At 33.3% G+C, this 19,018-nt stretch overlaps 2 protein-coding genes across 3 annotated transcripts; one reads left to right on the top strand and one right to left on the bottom strand.

The window, feature by feature from the left end:
• Positions 1-421: 421 nt before the first annotated feature.
• Positions 422-8,031, top strand: LOC130973572 (kinesin-like protein KIN-12B). 2 transcript variants are annotated; one of them, XM_057898165.1, is made up of 17 exons: positions 422-844; positions 939-1,076; positions 1,422-1,505; positions 1,593-1,718; positions 1,818-1,877; positions 1,995-2,048; positions 2,253-2,345; positions 2,819-2,914; positions 3,216-3,361; positions 4,021-4,170; positions 4,276-4,405; positions 4,512-4,773; positions 4,879-5,555; positions 5,636-5,734; positions 5,861-6,013; positions 6,090-6,971; positions 7,460-8,031. In XM_057898165.1, the coding sequence occupies exons 1-17, from the start codon at positions 551-553 to the stop codon at positions 7,748-7,750; spliced, it is 3,735 nt and encodes a 1,244-aa protein (XP_057754148.1). In that variant the 5' UTR covers positions 422-550; the 3' UTR covers positions 7,751-8,031. The 2 variants fall into 2 exon arrangements, with proteins under 2 accessions (XP_057754148.1, XP_057754147.1); XM_057898164.1 differs by having other exon boundaries at positions 4,512-5,555.
• A 2,222-nt stretch (positions 8,032-10,253) lies between these two features.
• LOC130976298 (15-cis-phytoene desaturase, chloroplastic/chromoplastic) lies at positions 10,254-17,372 on the bottom strand. Its single transcript, XM_057901122.1, has 14 exons — positions 17,188-17,372; positions 16,602-16,981; positions 15,593-15,681; positions 15,231-15,288; positions 14,777-14,932; positions 14,477-14,625; positions 13,862-13,981; positions 13,462-13,675; positions 13,250-13,352; positions 12,777-12,824; positions 12,002-12,047; positions 11,436-11,623; positions 11,149-11,311; positions 10,254-10,638 (listed from the first exon to the last, which is right to left on the bottom strand). The coding sequence occupies exons 2-14, from the start codon at positions 16,948-16,950 to the stop codon at positions 10,579-10,581; spliced, it is 1,743 nt and encodes a 580-aa protein (XP_057757105.1). The 5' UTR covers positions 16,951-16,981; positions 17,188-17,372; the 3' UTR covers positions 10,254-10,578.
• Between the last annotated feature and the right edge of the window lie 1,646 nt (positions 17,373-19,018).

Genomic DNA, 19,018 nt, shown 5'->3' with positions numbered 1-19,018 from the left:
TTTATTTGACATAATATAATGATTTGGTATTGGGTAGTGCTAGGAACCAATGGCCTAATTGTACAATGTATATAACGGGTTAAACTGATTTTGAAATTCACCAAGGATTAAACTCCTGACTTTCCGGATCTAGAACTCTAATATCATATTATGAAACCACTCATCCCAAAAGCGTAATCTGATAGGACAATGTAACACTAATAATTATATTTCTAATACTTCTTAAACTTCCAGTATACATATTATACATTTAAACCATTGACTCCCTGTACTTTCCCTTATTTTTTTTTATTCTATTATTCGTGTTGTCCGAAATTCTCATTGATTTCCATATTTTTTTCATTAAAAAAAACCTCGATCTTTGGAGTCTTGAGCGTCACAGGATCCAAACCCGTTTCAGGCGCTCCAGATCCAACACAAATTCAAAATCCGCATCTTCGCTCTCTCCCATCCCAATTATTCAAAATTCTATCTTCTACCTCTCGCCCCAACGGCTACTTCAACTTCCTCTCTCTCTCTCTCTCTCTCTCTCGATCCACCATCAACAAAAATGAAGCACTTCATGCTGCCCAAAAACGCGAGCCTAAGGGACGCTTCCGCCGCGGAGCTCCCCAAACAGAGGCCGAACAACTCTCGGAAGCACAAACCCTCAAAAGAGAACGACCCTCCCTCAGATCCCAATATTTTCGCTGTCGCCGCTTCCGATTCAAAGCCTTCGCCGGCCAAATTGAAGAGCCCCCTGCCTCCAAGACCTCCTTCTTCCAATCCACTGAAGAGGAAGCTCAGCGCCGATGCTTTTGCTGACAACTCGGTCCCCACCGGATCCTCCGATTCCGGTGTTAGGGTACTTCACTGTCTCCTCTGCTTGATATAGTAACAGTAACTACTGCAATTTTGATGAACTGATTAATTTATAAATTTATTTTTGGTGTCATTAGGTTGTTGTGAGGATGAGGCCACTGTGTAAGGACAAGGATGAAGAGGATCCTATAGTTCAGAAGATCTCTGATGATTCGGTGTCGATCAATGGCCAGACTTTCACCTTTGATTCGGTTGCAGATATGGAAGCTACGCAGGCATGGTTTAACTTTCTATTTGACCCAAAATTTGATTATCTGTAGTGTTTTTATCTTCTTTTAAGTTCAAAGTAAAATAATAATTACTTTTCCAGAAACAAAATAATTTCTAAATGTTTACTAACTGCTTGTGGTTTTTGGTTTGATAATCTTTTTATTCCAATTTTCCAGCTGGATATTCCAAAGTTCAACTTATTCTTTGATTGAGTCACAGTGTGTGTTGGTTTCTATTAGCTTGTTTTGAGTTCAACGTAAGATAATGATTATTTTTCCAAAAGAATCAATTGCCAAATGTGTTAATTACTTGAGTTTAGTGTTTGATAAACTCTTAGTTCAACTTTCCAGCTGGATATTTTCGAGCATGTTGGGGTGCCTCTGGTTGAGAATTGCTTGGCTGGTTTCAATAGTTCAGTGTTTGCTTATGGACAGGTAAAAATTTCCATGTTTTCCTTTTGAATTTTGTTGTGTTCATTGTAAATTATGGTTATATAACTTTTATTTATTTAAAAAAAAAAGACTGGGAGTGGAAAGACTTATACAATGTGGGGTCCTGCTAATGCTTTATCGGAGGAAAATGCAGCCAGTGAACAACGGGGTCTTACACCCCGTGTCTTTGAGAGACTATTTGCACGCATAAATGAAGTGAGCACAGAATTCTTTTCCTTTTTTACATTCCCTGAAGAATTTATGTGTGCACTATTTGGTGGTGTTTATCTGTTGTATTTATTTTTTCCTGCACAGGAGCAAACTAAGCATTCCGACAAACAACTCAGCTACCAGTGCCACTGCTCTTTTCTTGAGGTTGGATAACTCTCAGTTACATGTTTCTAATTCCATGATGATGCACATTTTTCGATACTTTTTGACAGAAACACAAAAGAAAAAGAAAAAGTAATAATAATAAAATATTTTTTGCAGATATACAATGAACAAATCACGGATCTTTTAGATCCAAATCAAAGAAACCTACAGGTAAATCTAAAACATTAAGTTCTTTATTTCCTTTTTTTCCTGCCTCTTGTCAATTATTTTACTGCTTATGTTACATAGCCAATCCCCTGGATGAAAGAGGAGGGTTGTGTTAAGTCTTTGATGTCCATCAAAACTTTATCTAATCTTCATGAAAATTACTTTTCGCCATTTTATACTTTAACTGAACTTTTGTTGTGTATCCAGATAAGGGAAGATGTTAAATCTGGTGTTTATGTAGAAAATCTTACGGAGGAGCAAGTGTCAACGATGAAGGATGTAACTCGGCTTTTAATAAAGGTGTAATCGCGGATTCATCATAGTTGCTTTAGCACATGTGTTGTAGTTGTAGTAATGTAAAATGTTCTCTTAATGTCTTCTTTCTTCTGATCTCTTAATGCACAATATCTAAGGATATGATTAGATAGTCTTATCCCGCTGTTCTTTTTTCTGTAGTTGGTCATTTTTTATGTTGAGAAGCTTGACAGAAAGTACTCACGTTGCTTACTTAATGCCACAAAGTTGAATGATTTCGTTTCATGGAATTAGATGAAGATATTTTAAAATTTAAATTTCAAAATATATTGTTATAGGAATATCCCTGAATTTCTTAGTGCTTGTTTTCGGTTTCAATAAACATTTATTTAATTAATTAATACATTGTCAACCTGGAAAAATGTTGGTTGGCCCATATCATACATATCCCTGTTTGTCATTTTTTTGGTTAACCCCTTTTTTTTCGTATTTTACATCATCAATGTTTCATTTTGCAGGGATTCACAAACAGAAGAGTAGGTGCAACCAGTATAAATTCTGAGAGTTCTCGCTCACATACTGTTTTTACTTGTGTTGTTGAATTTCGATGCAAGGTGATGCACTCGTTTCTCATTGCCTGGAAACTATCAAGCAACATATTTTAAGTGTTACAAGTAAACTGGCTATATTATATTATAGAGGAGTTTGTTTTGATAGGATAATAGGATATAAAATAACGTGTTGATGTCATAATGTGTTTAAAGTGAGAACAGAATTACTGAGATTTGTTTGCTCAATGAACTGCTGTATGGTAGATACTACGGCTCCTGACAATGGAGCTGTAGATAGATATGTTTACTCAATTTCTTTTGACATATATCTGGAATTGGGTTTGAAGTAAATACTTGCTTGCAGAGCTCGGTAGATGGTACAAGCAGATTTAAAACAAGTAGAATCAATCTTGTTGATCTAGCTGGATCAGAAAGACAAAAATTGACTGGTGCTGCAGGGGAGCGTTTGAAGGAAGCCGGCAATATCAATAGATCACTCTCACAGCTTGGGTATGGTTTAACATGTTTGTATACTACTTTGCGAGCTGATATCAGAGATTTATGATATTTTGTTAGTAGTTACGGATAGTGTATTAATGCTTTATATCACATCATTTGGAACCATATGTTATGGAAAGTGAATAACCATTCTGTTAAAACTTGAAAGTTGAATCAGCTTTAATCAATGTCTAGATTCTGCTCATATTCTATGGTTTTCATGGAAAATTGAGCTCAAATAATCAGCCAATAAATAAAGCAATATGAATATAAGATATCCTGAGCAGGACATTGGATAACTGTGAAATGTGAGAGTTATTGTGGAACAATAAATATTTTGCTTAATGTTAACAAGCATATGATATGGACTGCTCAGTATATTCCGGCAAAAAATTTTTCCATTACTTGACTGAGTTTCAGGTGTGGTGCTTTATTTTCTGCAAAGAACTGCTTCTGTAATCCGTGTAGCTCAAACATGAAAAGCAAAGTTTCTTGATGCTCTTAGCCTCTTACCCTGTTTCAAACTAAGTATAAAACACAGATGAAATTTACAAGAGCAAAATGTTGAAAAAGGGAAAAAATTATATATCATAGACAATTAGGCATACATGTATACTGGGATCAAGAATTTCATCTTAGCTAGTACTTACTGAGGTTAAATGGCGGTGCAGGAATCTGATAAATATTCTTGCAGAAATTTCTCAGACAGGAAAGCAGCGCCATATACCATATAGAGACTCCAGGTTGACATTTTTATTGCAGGAGTCTCTTGGAGGAAATGCAAAATTAGCAATGATTTGTGCTATTTCTCCAGCACAAAGGTAGTATGTAAACCAGTGCTTATTTTATATGTATTGTCTTTGATGTGTATTTTATTGTGATCGTTATGTATTATGGATCCTTTGGATGTGATTTTGGCTCTGCAGTTGTAGAAGTGAAACTTTCAGTACACTGAGATTTGCACAACGTGCCAAAGCTATCAAGAACAAGGCAGTTGTTAATGAAGTCATGCAGGAAGATGTCAACCAATTGCGAGAAGTGATACGACAATTAAGGGTGGGTACTCTCTGTCACAATGGTCCATCATTTTATTTATTTATGTATGTTTTGCTTTCGTATGGAGTTCGTGTTGGATAACATGCAAGTGTAATGAAATCATTAGGATGAGCTGCATCGAATCAAAGCAAATGGTTACAATCCAGCAGACTCAAGTGGAGGTCATTCAGCAGCTTGGATTCGAAGAAGCTTGAATTTATTACAGTCTAGCCTCAGTCGGCCACTACAATTACCTTGCGTTGATGAAGATGGTGATGAAGAGATGGAGATTGATGAGGAAGGTGTTCATGACCATGATGCTGTTTCCTGCAGTGCCACTATGTTGGATAATTGCAATGTTGCACAAAATGACAAGGAGCAGGATATGGGTAAACCCTGTGATGATAAAAATACTCCTAGTTGCTCTAGCAGCAGATGCCTTAATGAAAAATCATCCAGTTCAATAGTAAGAACCAGTTTCTCACTTCCTGTAGGTGAATCCATAGGAGATTTTACTGGTTTTTCAGCCCCTAAAACGTCCAGTGATTCTCCTAGTGCTACAATGGATTGTGTCACCCCAGATAGTCTCAGCATAGTTCCATGTGATTCATCCCTATTACTTAAATCCCCAACTCTCAGTATTTCTCCTAGGCTCAGCAGTGGAAGGAAAAGTCTGCGGATGTCATCAGTGGTCTCCCTTTCCGAGAATGACCTTGATGTTGAAAGTGAGATGGGAATTAAAACTGAGAATCAGAAAAGCTCCTCATCTGCTGCCTTTTCAACTCAGACAGCTCCAAATTTCCTTTCTAAAACAGAAAACTTAGCAGCAAGCATACGCCATGGTCTTGAAATTCTTGATGGCCATCGTCGTAGTGCTGCTTTGAGGCATTCATCATATAGGTTTTCATTACTACCAACAGAATCCAGATTAGTTGTTCCAGCTAACAGAGTTGATGTGGGAGTGCAGACTTTTCTTGATGATACTGTCAAAGAAGATTCTTCTGTATTCACATGTAGTAATTGTAAAAACAGAATGCAAGTTGATGCTGATGAAGCTGATAATAACTCAAACCTACAGTTGGTACCCGTTGATTGTCCTAACTCAAGCCTAGAGTTGGTACCTGTTGATAACCTTGGGTCCGCTGATAAGTCGAAGAAGCATGTTCTGAAAGTACATACAAAAACTCTAGCTGTATTTTCCTGTATAATTTGAATTCATTATATCATTTATAAATCTTTCCTGTGTCACAGGCAGTAGAGAAGGTTTTGGCAGGATCTATAAGGAGAGAAATGGCACTTGAAGAATTCTGTGCAAAGCAGAACTATGAGATAATGCAGCTTAACCGCTTGGTAAGTTTCTCGAGTTTCTGTTTTATTTACCACCATCCCAGTGTCCCTCTTAAAAAAAAAAAAAAGAAACCAGTGTTTTATTAGTTTGTTGCTGTGCCCGCAACCATTTTGCAATCCTATTTGTAGGTGCAACAGTATAAACATGAGAGGGAGTGCAACGCCATAGTAGCACAAACAAGGGAAGATAAAATTCTTCGCCTTGAGAGCCTCATGGATGGTGTTTTGCCCTCTGAGGACTTCATGGATGAAGAACATCTGGCCCTTGTCCATGAACACAAGGTAGAATATGTTCTTCTAAGGTTTTTGAATTCTTACTATATCATGTGCTTATAAATTACTAATCTACTGTCAACAGCTTTTAAAGGAGAAGTTCAAGAATCATCCCGAAGTTTTGAAGATGCAGATAGAGTTAAAAAGGGTAAGAGATGAACTAGAACAGTATCAGAGTTTCTACAATTTGGGTGAGAGGGAAGTGTTGATGGAAGAAATACAAAGTTTAAGAAGCCAGCTTCAGTTTTACGTTGATTCTTCATCTCAATCTGGAAGGAAGCAATATCCCCTGTTGCAGTTAACTAGTTCCTCCCAACCTAGGTTGTCAGCAACACTCACAGCCATCCCAGAGTCAACAGATGAGAAAGCTGAAACAGACGAAATTCCAGAGTCAACAGGGGAGGAGAGGGCTGAGGCCAATGAAATTCCAGCATCATCAGAGGAGAGCTCTGAAGCGATACTTGAAAGAGAAAGAATTAAATGGACTGAGGCAGAAAGCAGATGGATTTGTCTTTCTGAGGAATTGAGAGCTGAGCTTGAATCTAACAGATTGCTAGCTGAAAAGAGGAAGCAGGAATTGGATGCCGAGAGGAAGTGTAGTGAGGAACTTCAGGAAGCAATGCATATGGCTATAGAAGGCCATGCAAGGCTTCTCGAACAGTATGCAGATTTGGAAGAGAAACATATCCAATTGCTTGCGAGGCATAGAAACATTCAGCAAGGAATTGAGGATGTCAAGAAAGCAGCCTCCAGGGCAGGAGTAAGAGGTGCAGAGTCTAAGTTCATAAATGCCCTTGCTGCGGAAATTTCAGCATTAAAAGCAGAAAGAGAAAAAGAAAGGCGAATCCTAAGGGATGAAAACAGAGGCCTTCAATCCCAATTGAAGGATACTGCTGAAGCAATGCAAGCTGCAGGTGAATTGCTTTTGCGGCTTAAAGAAGCAGAAGAAGCTGTCACTACTGCACAGGTTAGTAAGAATCAATTGTACTTCCACTGTTCATATTATGGTCCACGACTTAAATTTATTAATGATATCTTCTACACGGAGATCTTCTCTAATATTTTATGCTTCTATTGCTTCCATTCATTTAAACCTTTAATGTGCTTTTAAATTGTCTATTTGGTTGTCAAAATAATCAAAATATTATCTCCTCGCACCAAAATTAGTCTATAAAATGAACAAAAAAATTTGAAAAACATCATTCTTGTGGAATTTTAACACTCATGGTGACCCTAAGGAGACTAACTTGTTACTTTCTTGAATGATGAGAGACCACTGAAGAGGTTTGAATCCAGAGAGACTTGTCTCAATTTTTTTCAGTGATAAAAAAGGATCCCTTCATAAAAATTTTACTGTGATTACTTATGACATTAAGTCTCTTTTATCTACCAATGTGAAAACCTGAAAGGCTGTGTGAATATTTGAGACTGACTTTTTATAACATATAATTGCAGAAACGGACAATGGATGCAGAACTGGAAGCTACAAAGGCCTATAAACAAATGGAGAAGCTTAAGAAGAAACACGAAAAGGAAATCAGTGAACTCAATATTCAGCTCAAAGAAATGCGTGCGAAAGAATTGATGCGACCAGCCTATGATGATGACATTGTAATGCCCATATATGATGAGCCACATAGTAGTAGTGTTCATGATCTTGAGCACTTTGATAATACAGAGGATGGGGAGTTTGAAAAACTAGCAGAACCATCATGGTTCTCTGGCTATGATAGATGCAACATATAGAAGAGATAATCATACCTTTTTTGTATGTCACTGTTACAAAGTTTGTTGATAAATGATTGTATTCTATTCTTTCGTTCTTACTCTTTGTGAGCATAAATGAGTTTGTCTCTTGCTTGCTCTGAAGAGAGATTTGTGTAATAGAAATGTGACTTTTACATGTCTCATGTCTGATGTGATAATCAAAGGCCCTTGTGATATGTATCTATGTATGTAAGAGGTTATGAAAATGAATGAACCATGAGGAAGCAACTGTACCAACATATTAAATATTGAAAGGGATTTCCAAGGCTTTGATTTTTTGCCTTCGTCAAATGTCAATAGTTCAATACCATGTTTGAATGAATAATTTTCTTACATAATTAGTTTCTTTTTAATTTTTGGTCATGTCTTATATAGTAAGGTAATGTCTAACAAATCACCAATAGCCTGAATAGAATAGTCTCACAATAACTACCGCCCCAGGGGAAAAAAATTGATAATATAAATTAATTTAGTATTTAGATATATATTATATCAATATGTATCTATTTTTAATATATTAAAACAGTTTAAAGTAGTCTCTAGATACATGGTTAGCTTTTTAGCTTTCTATTATTATGCCACGGCAGCTTAAAGGCTAATTCACACAAATTGAGTACAATTTTTTATCTTGATAGTATGTTATAGGATTTTTATTGTATTTTTATCACTTCATAATAACCTATTTTTATATAATGTTAGGATTTTTTTACTTTAACTTTTCATATTCTCTTACTCTTTTATTTTTATGTAAGTTATACTATTGCTTTTAATGTTAATGTTAATTCTTTTTAATAAGTATAAATTTAATTAAAATCTAATTCCTTCTCTTCTCTTTTCATACTTATATTTACTATATAAATCAATATTCACTTCACACATTTTCTTTATCTCCTCTCACATAATCTCATACTCTTTCTCTTTCTCCTTCTCCCTTTCCATTCTTTTGCACAACTGGAATTTAGTTGATGACCATAGTTTTTATTTATTTTTTTAATTTGCTAAATATATGTCTTTGTGTATGATTGTATGATTGTATTCATTAATTTTTCTATTTCTTTGTGTAATTGTATTCATGAGTTATATAGTGTCTTTTGTCGCTTATATATCACTTCTTTTTCCTTTCAACAATTTATATTTTTTTAATATCATTTAATTGTAATAATATTGTTGAAAATACATATTGTCGTGATTTATGAGAAATAAAATTAGAAAATTGAATACTGAATATCATTTTTAATTATCAAAACATTAATAATATTTACATTTTCTAATATCATTTAGTTGTAATAATATTGTTGAAAATATATGTTGTCATGATTCATAAAAAATAAAATTAGAAAATTGAATATCATTTTTAATTATCAATACATTAATAATATGTACTATATAAATTAACATTTACTTTACATATTTTCTTTATCTCCTCTAACATAATTTTATACCTATTTCTCTTTCTCTCTCTCTATTACTAATTTTTTGTACAACTAAAATTTGGTTGATGACCATCATTTTTTTTTTTAAATTTGCTAAATGTATGTATTAGGTGATTATGTGATTGTATTTATTAATTTTTCTATTTTTTTGCGTAATTGTATTCATAAGTTATATAGTGTCTATATCGCGTATATATCACTTCTTTTCTTTCAACAATTTTACATGTTTTAAAAGCATTTAGTTGTAATAATATTGTTGAAAATACATGTTGTTATGATTTACAAAAAATCAAATTAAAAAATTTAATGTTGTTTTTAATTATCAAAATATTAATAATATTCATACTTGTATTTTATCTAATAGTTTCATCATTGTACCATAGTATTTAAATATAACCTAAAAAATAAAAAAAAAAAACAAAAGTAACTATTTGAAAAATAAAAATAAAAAACAATTATATAAAATCAGGTAAATAAACTTCAAGTGAATATTTTTATTACTTATAGTCTAATTTATGTATAATTTTATTTTTTATAATTATTAAATTTTGAATTAATTTTTTATTTTAAATTATCATCAACCGTTATAAAATTAAATTAATTTTGATATGCTACTATTCTACTAAACAAAATTTTAAACTTCTTAATCAATTAAATTTAATTCATATTATTATTCAATTGAATTATAAAATAACGATTAAGCACAATTATTAAATTTAATTCATATTATTATTCAATTGAATTATAAAATAACGATTAAGCACAATTATTATTATCTATACTAAAACGGTATATTTTTTCTTTGTATTTCTTTTTTGTTGAATAATAACATTATTAAATCATATATAGATTACCAAATTAAATAAATATATTGTACAATATTTTTTACAAATTAACTTCTAAGTTTAATATTAATTTACATATGATCTAATATATCCCTAAACAATATATATAACATTTTAAATTTATACTATATAATATAATTAATTTAGCTATCTATCGTGCGTATTCTTAGCCTGCAGTTTTCATGAATTCTAAAAATCTCTAGATTTGTTCAATGGAAGAGCTCATGCCCTTTTGTGAATATTTTGCTGCTCACCGGAAGGTTATGGCAAATGTAGGCTTACATTACATGATATACAACATTAGTGGCATGTAAATACAGCTCCACGGTTAGCCACCTTATAAATGAAGTTTCTATGCACTTCTATTTGCTCATATTAGCTTTTTTCACTATATTTTTCTGCACAATTCCTTGTCAAAATATTTGCCTTTAAAAAACAAAAAATCTCAGCCCCTTTAAGCACAGTGAAATCTGATGTTGAAATGATCTCGCGCGTATTCTAGCAGATATACCTTCACTTCATGAATTGGTTAAATAACACTTGCTTGGGCCACAGCTTTCTGGCTCCGAGCAGCAAGTAGCTCAGAATCCTGCAAAACTTTTTAGTTACGCCTCAAAGACAACAATGCAATAGATAGAAAATAAAAAAAAATCAGGCAAAAAAAAAAGTTATTTAAGATTGAATAAAACTCATTCTGAAACATTTTAGTCTTTTACTAGGGGCTTAAGCTTATTAGGACTAGGCAGGTCGGCACTCCTTACGTTACCTATTGATATTAAATTATTTCAAACAATGTTCATAACCAAAAGGTTTTGGAAATACAAATGAAAGATCATTCACAGGACTTTTCTTTACAGCACAAGTTGAAGATAATTGGATCATAAAAAAATAAATCTACTCTAATTGAATGGGAAAAGTGTTTCCCTACAAAATGTACATTTAATCATCCTAGCCAATCAATATTTTGAAAGAGTGTTCTTGTTTCTTTCTTTTCATTTTTTTTTTTCGCTAGAATATAGTGATAATGGCATTCCTTGCTAATGATTCTTACATCATGGAGCCACAATTTATATTGAAAACATTATTCAACGGATTTTACCTGTACAATAGCCTGTGCACATAGCTTCCCTGACAGAACAGCACCTTCCATTGAAGCTAAATATTTTTGTTTTGTGTAATCTCCAGCTAAATAGAAACCTTCTATAGGAGATCGTTGTATGGGACGACAAGGTTCACAATTTGGAACAGTTTTGTAAACCGATCTGAAAGAATGTAGTAAGTTCTATTAGAGTTTAAGAGACAATTGAATGTGACAGCTACAAATATCATCAGTTACAGTACAAGAGATTCCACACATGTTTCACACGAGGAAATATTCAATCTGACCTGGGTGTTTTAACAACATGGTACTTAACAATCTTTGCTTTTGTCTGGTCTGCACAGATTTCATCAGGGAACAGTTTGGCAAGTTCAGACATCGTAGCAGCAATGATGTCTTCATCACTTCGAGAAACCCATTCTTCAGCAGGTGCAAAAACCAACTCCAACATAGACTGGTTTGGGTTATAATATTCCTGCAGAAAGTGAAGAGTTACACAAACAACTTACCAACGTTCAATGATATACAGAAAAATCGCTATATGCAAATGAAATCCATTCATAAATGGGCTCAGATATTTTGACAATTTGAGATTTTGAGCAGAGACATTAGACATTTAGACTTATGGAATTTACTGTTTATCCAGAAAGCTAGAACTATATTCAATTAGGTGTCTCTGTTCACATACACACACATAACATGGACCATACTAACTGGTCCCACCTAATAGGGAACAAAACTTAGTTCTTACTGATGTATACACTAACATGGACACTGGCAACAACTTTTGAACAGGTTGAGGGAATACATTAAGTGCAAAATCATCGACACATGAGAAGGTTTTAGCTTTTACCTTACAAGTTACTGACATGTCAGCATATACACTCAAAAGTGGACTTCTGCATTAAGAAATACATAATGTACAAGTGAGGTTATTGAAATGCTTTATGATTCACAAATGGCATCAGAAGCAAAAAAGAAAATAGTTTAATCAAACACTGAGGTGAAGATACCCTCATACACAAAAAGCTTGGATACTAGGAACAAAACAAAGCACAATTAAAAAACATCTATTTTCCAAAGCAAATATGATGGTATCACTTGCAATCATAAAAAAAAGTTCTAAGTTAGCAGTTAACAAGATGCAGTCATTCTGAATTTTGAATGAAACACAACCATATAGGCAAATCTCACTCTTGATTAAGCAAGGGAAATTGCCCATGCAAAGTTTTTCTTTCCTTTTCCTGACTTTTATAGTTCTAGATATAGAATACCATGGTCCATGGGACTTGGAAATCAATACTCTAACTTAGAATGGGAAGTTAAAGAGTGTTCCAAACTGTGTATGAATTTTGTTAACATGTTAGTAAAAGAGAAGTCACCCATCTTTTTTCTTGCAGATAAATAAGTGAATCTTTATTACTTGATAAAGAGGTTATTTTTACACTGTTACTGCAATATTAGAATTAATTTTCCAACTAGCGGATAGAAATATGAGAGCACATTAACTTTGTGAGGCACAAAGTTATAAGCATTTATGTATCACAAAAACCAAATGAAACATTTAGCAAACAGAATTTCTATCCCTTTCAGCTATCAAATTTTCATTTTTAAAGTCCAAGTAGCACCTGCTGAAGAGAAGATGATCATATGTGTTCTTCAGTTTTCTGTCAAACCTGCAAACATGATACATATATACATCACCACACCAGAGAAGCTAATAATAAAATCATCATTGACAAATATTACAGATTAATTCTATTCTAATTCCTATGATTACTGAAAAGATATATGAACATAATCAGGGACATTTTTTGATAAAAAGAAAACAAGTATATTAGTATATTTGTTGATGATGGCGTTATTTAAAATACTAAAATGGATTTACATACTCTCATCTTCACAGTTTCACTTCTCAAAATTATAACCAGTTAACCACCATTCATCATTAAAACAATTTTACAGGCACATATTTCAACTCCATACTGTCAGTGGAAATAAGAGTTTCTGTATAGAAGGCAGCAGCATGAAATAACAATGACAAATCAATTAACTGAAAAGTTGGTAGACGAATTTTTCAACATCATAAACCATTACTGACCATATATGAACATTTATAACCGGGACTCCTACTAGTTTCTCCAATCTTTGGAAATACGGAATCTCTTTCCAATTGTTAGGCACAAGAAGCTTCAAAATATCAACTGTTTGAAGAAAAAAGTGCACAACGGTGTTAAAAGATGGATATCAAGAATGCTAGATGACCAAAGACCAATTAATCAATATAATGAGGGGATATAAGAACAAAAATACCTGGAGTTGCAAACACATAAGCATCCCCTTCAATCACCTTCCCATTATTTAGCAAGAAGCTCTTCACAGTGCCATCATCATTTAGATCTATCTTTTGAATGCGAGAATTTAGATGAACTTCACCACCCAAGGATTGAATATGATCAACAATAGGCATACAAAGTCTTTCAGGGGGATTGCCATCCAAAAAGGCCATTTTAGAACCATGCTTTTCCTATTGAAGAATTTGAATTAAAAAATTGGATAAATAGCCAAGTTTCAGTTTGGAAGAACCTCTCATAAGGGTTTACTGCTAATCTGATTCCCTCTAAATATGGCAATGGTAATGCTACTGAAGTGACCTTATCAAATTTATACTAATACAAGTTGAATAATGTTTAAGAAAAGGAAATGATTGCACCTGAAGAAATCGGTTTAAGGCAATCAATATACATTGCATTGAAAGTTCATCCGGGTTGATGAAATTTAGTGCCTTTGACATGGCTATGAACACCTCATCAGTTACTCGATCAGGTACACCCTATAATCAGGAGAAAACACTTCTGTTATTCACAAATACTTGCAATTCAGATCTGACAGAGGTTGCAACCTGTTCTATGAAATCAACCACAAAAATGAAAAATTTACAATTAAGTAAATATAATAAGTAATTTAATATACAATGTATAACTACAAATATCCATTTTTGTTTCCCATACTACTGTGTTCATAAAATTAAGAGATGATCAACCAAATAAACAAGGCACAAAAGATTTATTTATTCTCCTGTTCTGGGAAGAATAAAGCCCCTTCTTCATATAAATGCAGGCCAACACCAGGAATCTCAACTTTAAATCACTAGGAAATCCATTCGCTAGTGACCTTGGTACATCACCCTTATCACTAAAGTGATAAAAACATTGACAAATGGGCAAGACCTTCCTCTTGAAATTTTAAGTCAAAATAAGCCACATCATGATTAGAGAAATCCTTTAATTGTTAGCTAAAGCAACACAACCATGACAACATTTTATACCTGCTTTCTCATCCAATCTTTAACAGAAAGGCCATCTTGAGCTTCAACATAAGATTGACCACCAAGCATAGCTGGCAAAAGTCCAATTGCAAACTTGACTTTTTCTGGCCAAGTAAGCATCTCATTGTTCCTCAATATTGCCAAAATTCCTACAATCACGATTCACCCGGTCCAATGTATAAGTATGGGTTAATAGTCAGGAAGAGGAAAGTGAAAGCATGGCAAAGAAGAAAACATTTCAAAGCCCGTTAGACATCAACATAGTCATTATGTGCAAATATATAAAGTCTTGAATCTTACCATTTAGTGGAGCAGGTAGGGCTTCAGGAAAATCAAATCGACTAAATTCTCCAGGTTTACTTGGCATTGCGAAAATCATAGAATGTTCCTTCCATTGTAAGCGATCATTAATACCAAGTTCTCCAAATAGATTCTGCACATTAGGGTATGCCCCAACTTTGGGGGAGGGGAAAAAGAAAGAGAAGATCATGTAAAGAAAAGACAACTACAAACTCATTCCAATAATTGACACAACCATATTGATTAAACATTTTCTTTTCCAGTGATAGCGTTTTGTAGCTGTAGGAGGATTCTTCTTCTTCAGCCTTTTTACCTTTCTCTTAGTGGTCACTTATATGTTATAGCAAAGGAAAAGGATGGTTCACCACAGGAATCTTTTTTCCCTTTTTTTTGGGTACGTAGGACTTATATTATATTATTAGATTGAAAGACTGCAGAATTTTAATGAACTTACAGAATATATGCAGGCCTGTCTCATACCAATCTCCATCTTCATCTTGCCATGCAGCAACCTTACAAAACGGGGACAATGGTATAAAAATACAAGACTTTAAAACTGAGATATAATTAGTAATTTAGTATGCTGCAAGCTGTGAAAGTATTCAATCATCCTGCCAATGAAGTTACCACAACAAAGTCTTGAAAACTAATTCAGACAAAAAGAAGCCATGTTATTTATCATATAAAGGGGCAAGGTAATGCATCTGTCAGATAATATCGAACAGAGAAAGAACACTTTTTTTTCAATCACACAGCAAGCTTAAATGATGAAAATGCAAAATGAAAACTAGAAATGGGATAAATTAGCAGAAAAACCTTTCCACCTAGAACATCTCTTGCCTCCAGTAATACAGGCTTGTGACCAGCATCTGCCAAATATTTTGCAGTCGATAAACCAGCCAATCCTGGGAAAATTTGAAACATTATCAACGCAAAATAATAATTTCAGAAAAGGAGCCTAAGAAGTACATGCAAACATGGTCGTGTCTCTTATCTTTAAATATCCAACATGATTTTATTTGACCTTTAACTTGAAATTTGATAAATAAGATACTTATAATTTAGAACTGAATTCTTCATGGAGACCAGAGCATCTCAATATGATCAAGCCTAAACGTGTGTACATTTAGTTAACAAAAATACAGTAACCCCTAAAACCATTTCAAATACTACTATTTTAAAAGAGATTTAATTTGTATATACAGTCAATGTAAAATTTTTTTACACAGATATCCAATCATGTATTGCCATTTGACGCATAAATGCAAAGGTGTTTGACTCAAGTCTCAACGACTTACTATCTCAAAATTATACAAATGCTAGCTGAGTAAAACTCTTCTACACTTAATTACAGAGTAGCACACAGCAATTGAACTAAAAATATGAAGCTTGAGTGTACCAATTACCAAACATATACAAGTCAACACAGAATCAAATCCCAAAAATGAAAGACACACACACAAAAAATATAAAATAAAATAAAATATGCTAGAAAGATAAAAACTTTGATTCTTTGAGTAAGTTAGCTTACAAAATCATAACTAAAGCAATATCATTTGAATTTAATTTGATAACATGTTAGGATAAATCAATTTTACACGTGCATCTAATTAAGTAAGCTGCATCAATAAGCTACTTTTTACAATTCATCTGAAAGAACAAATATGATTGGATTGGACCGGACGACAGTCAGTGTATCAAAATTAAACTCATATAATTTATCCAAAACACACATAAGATAAGTTGCTGAGCATAATTTTGATGAATGTAACTTATTTATGAGCCAAAAAAACAGAAAACTGCACTGGTACAGCTCAAATTCTACCTGCTCCAGCAACAACGACCTTCAACGGTTTCGCTGGCCGTGGTGCATCACGAAAAGTCGAAGACAAGAACGCTGCTTCGAGGAAATTCACGGTGTTCTCAAGCTCCGGCCGAGGGTAATCGACGCAAAACACTCGCAACGGAAGAGAGCCATGCTTCTTCCTCAACAACCTAGTGGTGGTGCTCTTAGCAGCACGAGTCAAAGCGAGTCTGAGACTCGGTCCCATCGACTCGCTCGCGCCAAACGAGAACGACGCCGTTTGGTCCGAGCTCGTCGCAGAAGTGAATTTCGAAACGGTTCTTGGGGCAATTTGGTAATTCAAGTTCACAGCAGATATACACGTGGCCATTGCTCCGGTTAAAAAGAGAAACAGGATTCAGCTTTATCATCAAAGAAAGAAAGAAAAGAAAAGGCAGTCAATAATATATAGATACTATGTTAATTAACAAAAGATAATATGGAATAAATTTAAGTGTTTACTTAAATGCTTTGAAATTCAATTAATGTGTTGTTTATAGTGCTCATCGACGTTTTTAGGGAAAAAAAAAGTGAACTAAGAGTTTAAAACTTAAAATTGTTAGATTACCTAGTTGGAAGGAGAGGAACTGAAGGGGATGACGTAGTTGAAGAAGAATGTTGGTTGTTTTAATAGTTAACTGTGTGAAACGGGAAATGGGAAGTGTGAGCAAGAAGAAGAAGAAAGAGGAAGAAGCATTTGGTGGAGATAGCACCACGCCACTATGTGTGTAGCAGCGTTATTTGGTATTTGCACTTTCCACTTGCATGTTAGTTGTTTTTTTTTTTTTTTAACCAAACTCAAAATGAGAATGTTATTTGAGTTATAATTTTTTCATAGATAAAACCAAATTCAAATCTGTAATTTTTAAGTAATTATGAGGAGAAAAGGATAAACAGATCTTTAACCTTTTAATCCACACACATTGTCTTCGAAAATTTGAAAATACATTTAAATTTTTATTTTTTTTAAAATTTAGACATATCGGTCCCTCATATTCACTTGTACCTCAATGAAAAATCAAATGTGATTCTTGTTGTATTGACTTGGTTGATACGAATACACACGTGAGAGAATTTTTAAAATTAGACAAATTTAACTCAGGATCGATATGTCTAAATTTTAAAAATGTTAAGGATTTAAATGTATTTTTAAATACTCAAAGACTTAAATGTTTGCGGACTAAAAATTAGGAATTGATTTGTCCTTTTCTTGATTATAGAATTTGTTGGGTATTAATAGATTAATTTTTTTATTATTATCCTTTTATTACTCAAAATAAATTTTCCTTGATAAAAAGATTATTCAAAGTCATTCTTTCTCTTTAATGAACTTATTTAATATGAAAAACAGAATACTAATTTAATTTAACTTTAAAGAAAAGGAATTTTTATTCATTAAAGTTTATGAGTTGTATGTACCTAGCTGGTAGCTACCGGTACGAAATAAAAAATGTGGATTAAGAATTTGTGTGTTAAGAATATTCTTGAGTGGATGGGGAAGAAGAATACGACAAAAGCCAATCCATTTTGACGATTGTGACTATGCGGTCATTAAAATTTGATGACATTGGCACTTTGCTCTTTTCTCTGTCTCATTCAATATTTTTTATTTCCTCACCCTGTTTTTCTGCCTGTTCCCATGAAATTATTTTCGGAATGAATGATCTGTGTGTTGGTGTTTCTTTAGGTTGTTATGCCCATCATCTTTGCATTTAATTTGCAATATAGTGCGGTACTTGAATTCACCGTATTTATTGAATACGATGGTACTTGACCAAGAAAATGAAAAATCTCATAAATATGTCTTGGGAGTGTCAATGACAAGAATAGTTAATTCGATACCATGTATATTATGCAAAATTATTGGGAATTCAATTCCAATTAGCATTTGGCATAAAACGCTATAGGCTCTAAGGGTGTACATGGCGGCAGAAAATCATATTTTTCTTAATTTATATTTAGCCTTAAATATATATCGAATTTTTTTTTTTTTTTACTCTAACTCAAATCTAAATATTTTTGTTACAATTATATGGAGTCTAAATCGGATAAAAATTGGGCCTTTAAAACTTCAATAATTTATAAAAAAAAATTATTTATAAAAAAAATTGTTAGTTGTTATCGAGAAATTGATATTCATATTTAAATTTGAATTTATCCATAAAGTCTAAATTAATGCTTCTTTGGGACCAGCACTTTTATTAATATCTAGTCAACACTTAACTAGCAAAAGAAAAGTGAGTAATCTCACACTATTGGATGAAATCTCGCACCATTAAAAATAGGGGTGAATGTGGATCGGATATGGCCAAAATCTCGATCCGATCCACACTAAAATCATTGGATTCAATATCCGCAGTTTTTAGACTTGGATCGGATCCGATCCGATGTGCGGATCG

This window comes from Arachis stenosperma, chromosome 4 (assembly GCF_014773155.1).
Source record: "Arachis stenosperma cultivar V10309 chromosome 4, arast.V10309.gnm1.PFL2, whole genome shotgun sequence".
Taxonomy (NCBI): Eukaryota; Viridiplantae; Streptophyta; class Magnoliopsida; order Fabales; family Fabaceae; genus Arachis; species Arachis stenosperma.
Note: the sequence above shows the minus strand (reverse complement) of the source record. Positions and strands in the feature narration are given on the sequence as shown.

Coding starts and splice junctions, on each gene's coding strand:
- LOC130976298 (XM_057901122.1), bottom strand. CDS start 16,950: ATGGCCACGTGTATATCTGCTGTGAACTTGAATTACCAAATTGCCCCA. Junction 13,353..13,461: donor TTATGTGTTTGCAACTCCAG/GTATTTTTGTTC, acceptor TTCTTCAAACAG/TTGATATTTTGAAGCTTCTT. Junction 12,825..13,249: donor GTTATAAATGTTCATATATG/GTCAGTAATGGT, acceptor TCATGTTTGCAG/GTTTGACAGAAAACTGAAGA.
- LOC130973572 (XM_057898164.1), top strand. CDS start 551: ATGAAGCACTTCATGCTGCCCAAAAACGCGAGCCTAAGGGACGCTTCC. Junction 2,049..2,252: donor CAAATCAAAGAAACCTACAG/GTAAATCTAAAA, acceptor TTGTGTATCCAG/ATAAGGGAAGATGTTAAATC. Junction 4,406..4,511: donor AAGTGATACGACAATTAAGG/GTGGGTACTCTC, acceptor TGAAATCATTAG/GATGAGCTGCATCGAATCAA.